This window comes from Poecilia latipinna, unplaced genomic scaffold (assembly GCF_001443285.1).
Source record: "Poecilia latipinna isolate Pla-1442-1.1 unplaced genomic scaffold, P_latipinna-1.0 Scaffold814, whole genome shotgun sequence".
Classification (NCBI taxonomy): Eukaryota; Metazoa; Chordata; class Actinopteri; order Cyprinodontiformes; family Poeciliidae; genus Poecilia; species Poecilia latipinna.
In genome coordinates, this window is record NW_015113430.1 from 207,486 (window position 1) to 211,875 (window position 4,390).

General features: G+C 41.6%; 2 protein-coding genes across 2 annotated transcripts in view; one reads left to right on the forward strand and one right to left on the reverse strand.

Moving 5' to 3' along the window:
- Window positions 1-527, reverse strand: part of LOC106956390 (claudin-1-like) — a 12,311-nt gene extending 11,784 nt beyond the window's left edge. Inside the window, exon 1 of the mRNA XM_015047198.1 lies at window positions 521-527. Within this exon, the coding sequence (XP_014902684.1) occupies window positions 521-527 (7 nt within the window). The remainder of the gene's footprint in view (window positions 1-520) is intronic.
- A 358-nt stretch (window positions 528-885) lies between these two features.
- Window positions 886-3,224, forward strand: LOC106956388 (carboxypeptidase N subunit 2). The gene is made up of 2 exons (XM_015047197.1): window positions 886-1,045; window positions 1,179-3,224. Exons 1-2 carry the CDS (start codon window positions 997-999, stop codon window positions 2,738-2,740), a joined length of 1,611 nt encoding a protein of 536 aa, XP_014902683.1. The 5' UTR covers window positions 886-996; the 3' UTR covers window positions 2,741-3,224.
- The last annotated feature ends 1,166 nt before the right edge of the window (window positions 3,225-4,390 follow it).

Consider the following 4,390-nt stretch of genomic DNA (forward strand, 5'->3'; position numbering starts at 1 on the left):
GATTACTCGATTAATCGTAAGAATAATCGATAGATTACTCGATTACTAAAATATTCGTTTACAACAGCCCTAGTGCAATTATAAGAACATTAATAGAATATCATTAAAATTAAAACCTTAAGATATCACAAACACATCGATCTAATATGCTGAGTAATTTATTTTTCATTGTTTTGACGGTTATCGATTACAGATAAATGAAAACACAAAATTCAGTTTCTTTGTAGAATCAAGTATTATATAAGTCCAAATTTATATATATTTTTCTGTATGAGTGTTATATTATATTGTGATTTGCATAGTCATAAGGAAGACTGATTGGTTCTGCTCTGCAGGTCTGATTTGGTCATTATAAATCTGAGGAAACAAACGTCACATATGGGGTTCCTCAAGGCTCCGTTCTCAGCCCTTTTGTTTACTGTGTTTTATCCTCTGCTGATCTCCTCCATACCTCTCTGCATTAAAGCAATAATTCATGTTAAAGGAGCCCAGACCAAGTACTAAGTGGATAATATTGTACTGTCCATGGACATACTTTTCAGAGGGCCTACTATATTAAAATCTTTCAGTCGTATGTAATATTCAGTTTTTCTGAATAACTTAAATTAACAGTAAAACACATCATATTTATCAAAATGCCCGAAATTAGGGCAACAACTTATGATTATTTTACAACAATCATGAGTTTCACTATTTTAACTGAATTATTGACATGAATAGATTTCTTGACATATTATGATATAACCTGGAACTATAATCTGACACAGTGAGAAAACCCTTTTCTCTTGAATCTGTTTGCTTTGTTTACTAAACCTTTGTGTATTTTTTATTTTATTTATTTATTTATTTTGCTGAAACTAAGTCCACTTATCTCAGGAGGAACTTTTTGTGATGTTGGTCTGATGAAATCGTGGCAGCACCCAGGCTGCTGTCCAAAGGTTTTTATCTCTCCTAAGTCAGGCTTGTTGTTTGCAGTCTGCGTCAGCTGCTTTGCCGATGCACCCGCACATTTATCTCAGTGCTATGGGATCGCTGTTACACACAGGTATGTTGGAGTTCTTTCGTGTTTTATTGGAAAAGCAGGGTTCTTTTGTGACTGAATAGATGGTGAACAGAAATTGTGGCAGTTTAATGTATCCACCCCCATCTGTTATTTTACATTCTTCCTTTTTTTGCAGTAACCATGGACAGACAGTTGGGTCAGACTCTCCTGGTTCTACTTCTCTGCCGTATAGGCAACAGTACCTGTCCCTACAAATGCCAGTGCTTCACTGAGCTTCAAGTGCTGTGTGCAGATGAGAGGATGTCGTCTTTACCCAGGGACATCTCCAGACAGGTCAGGGAGGTTATTATAATGACGTCCTCCTTGGCGTACCTTTTTTCCAACTCGCTGATGGAGAGTCCACAGCTCACCAAGCTCATCTTCCTAAACAACGCCCTGAAAAGTATCCACTTGACCGCATTTGAGCATCTGACTGAGCTTCAGGAGCTGGAGCTCAGTGGGAATCCCAATCTGGATCACCTCTACCTGGGAACCTTCTCCAAGCAGGAGAAGCTAAACAAACTGCTGCTCAACTACAACAGCCTGGAAACAATACTTCCTGGGTTGTTTGACCCTCTGACACAGCTGGAGGTTCTGCAGATGAAGAGTAACGTGTTGTCAGATCTACCTCCATTTCTTTTCCGGAACCTCAGCTCGCTGCGTGTTCTTGATCTCTCCCAAAACAAAATCCAAGAAGTCACAGGAGAGACCTTTTCTGGCCTGGCCAGTTTGGAGATTCTGAAGTTGGGCAACAACCTCATTGGCAACCTCACGTCTGAAACGTTCCGCAACACCTCGCAGCTCACCGAGCTTCACCTAGAGTGGAACGAGATAGCGCAGCTCGACGATGGCATCTTCTCTGCGTTGGCAAACCTGAGTGTACTGAACCTCCGTGGGAACCGCCTGACATCCTTCGCCAATAAAGCCTTCGGAGGGGAGCCGACAAATCTGAAGGAGCTGAACCTCAAAGGCAACAGACTAACTGAGTTGTCTCTGGAGAGCCTGAGCTCACTAACAGACCTCACGTTGTCGGACAACCAGCTTTCCAGCCTCACAGAAAACCTTTTCAGAAATCTAACCTCCTTGGAGAGGCTGGACCTGTCTGACAACCAGCTCACCTCTCTGCCTGAAGGGATCTTTAAAGACCTGTTGAGCATCGAGGTGATCAACCTCCACAATAACAACCTGACTGAGCTGGACTCCAAACTATTTCAGGACCAGCTTTTACTTAAGAGTCTCTACCTGTCCGACAACCAGCTGGAGACGCTCCAGCTGGGACTTTTCGATAATTTTATCTTGCGGCCAACAGTGAGGCTTCATGGAAATCCCTGGAGGTGCGAATGCCAGCTGTGGTACCTTCACGACTGGCTAATCCAGAACTTACAGGACGTGGAGCTGTTGGACCTGGTGGCCTGTGAGAGGCCAGACTCTCTGAGAAAACGAACCCTGGTTTCCATCAGAAGGGATCAGCTGGTCTGTCACCGGTCGGCAGACTGGATGCCTGAACCGAACTCCTGCAGCCTGCAAGTATCGAACGACACCGTGGTCGTCAGGTGCAGCGTGGAAAAGTGCTCTCCCATGACGGTTAAAGTGCAGTTTCAAGAGGAAAACAGTGAGGTTAGGGAGCACATTTTGGAAAAAGAGTCTGATAAAGCTCAATGTAGCAATGAGACGCTGAGAGAGAGCACCATCGATTAGCTTCAAGGACTTTGTCCAGTGAACAAATTCTTTCTTCACACCAGGGGTCGATGATGTTGCCTGACTGTTAGTCAGCACTGTAAGCAAATATCTGACTCACCGACTGATAACCAGTATGAAGAAATGCTGCTGGATGACAGAGTGTGGATAAAGCTTTTTTTTGTGCAAACTTCAGCCAGTTATTTTTTTATTTAAGGTCCTCCAGTGACTTAAAAGAACGAGTACCGATAAACCAGAAAAACTCTGGCGTCCATATGTATTTACTCAGATGCCCCTAAATAAAATTTAGTGCAACAAAATGTCTTCAGAAGTCACCCAATCAGAAAAGTCCATCCGTGTGTAATTTAATTCTGGGCACACTTGGTCCAATGAGCTAATATCTGAGCTATCTTTTCGCTCAGCGGTTTAGCATTGTTTGGCTAATCTTGAAAACATTTGCTGCGCTTAGTTTCCTAAGTTTATTTTTCCAGAAAATAAACTTGAAATAAAATCTAACCTAAAATTATTTTTTGTGAACTTTCAGTTGAATACATTTTGACATCTGTGTTGAAGTTTTGGGTATCAAAGTTTAAGAAGTCTTCAAGTACTTAGACGTTTATGTTCATGCTAACTTTTTGTTTTACTTACCACATGTTTTTGAGTCATAGTTTCATAGTATCCACAGAGACTGACCGGCCGTCCTGTGGTCAGCACTCTGGTCCTGAAGACTGAGACGGATGACAAAAGAGAGCAGGAGGAGGTTCCCCCTTTGCACAGCAAGGCGCACAGATGGCTGCACCTTGAATACAGCACTTACTGGTGGTTAACAAGGGTCAAATAGCAGGGGGTCAATTAGCTCTTCAATGTGATGTGAATGGCATCACATTAAACAGGACAAAAACAAGCTGAAGCGGTCAGATTTCCAAAGCTCTGATTGGATCGCCTAAACTGAAACTAATTCTCACTCATCTGAAATTGTTGCTTTAGATAACGGGACTAATGTGGGTTGTAAATATTTAATGTTCTAAAGCAGAAATCAGACTACTACAGTCAATTCAAATTTATTTGCATAGAGGCAACCAGGCAGGTCAAAATGCTTTACACCTTAAAAACAATAAATCAATTATAACCAATATGCAAGTATGAATATGTAAACAAAACCACAATTAGTGATGTAAGTGTTATAATTAATTTAGTAAACATAGAGAACAATCATGCTAACAATCATTGTCTGTAACTGTTTATCCATGCAGGGTCACCAGACGGCTTGTGAAAGTCTCCAGGAGTTCTTAAAGGGGCAGTAATATGTATTTTCCAGGCACATAGTGGCATTTTATAGCATAATCAAGTTTCAAGTTCAGTTGTTATGAAAATGCTGCATAAATCAAAAATAAGTTCAAAAAATTGACTTTGCGATTTAATGCTTTGAAATTTGCCTCTGTCTCTTTAAGAAGCTCCTGATCTGTCCGACATTATCTACATCACTTAATGTTTTTGCCAATAAGCCTTTAACAACATTCTTAGGAGGACTGGATTGAGAAGTGGTTCCTATGATAAGCTATGGAGATGCACAGTTCCACCAGGTGTTTGCTAATTGCTGCTGCCGCTTGTCTGAAGGAGCTGGGTGGGGGGGATTGCAGCTCCAAGGAAGAGCTTTATGAGAGCAGGCAC

What these genes read in the sequence shown, in the direction of transcription:
- LOC106956388 (XM_015047197.1), top strand. Translation starts at nt 997, where the DNA reads ATGCACCCGCACATTTATCTCAGTGCTATGGGATCGCTGTTACACACA. An exon ending in GGGATCGCTGTTACACACAG is followed by an intron (nt 1,046 to 1,178) that starts GTATGTTGGAGT and finishes CTTTTTTTGCAG; the next exon opens with TAACCATGGACAGACAGTTG.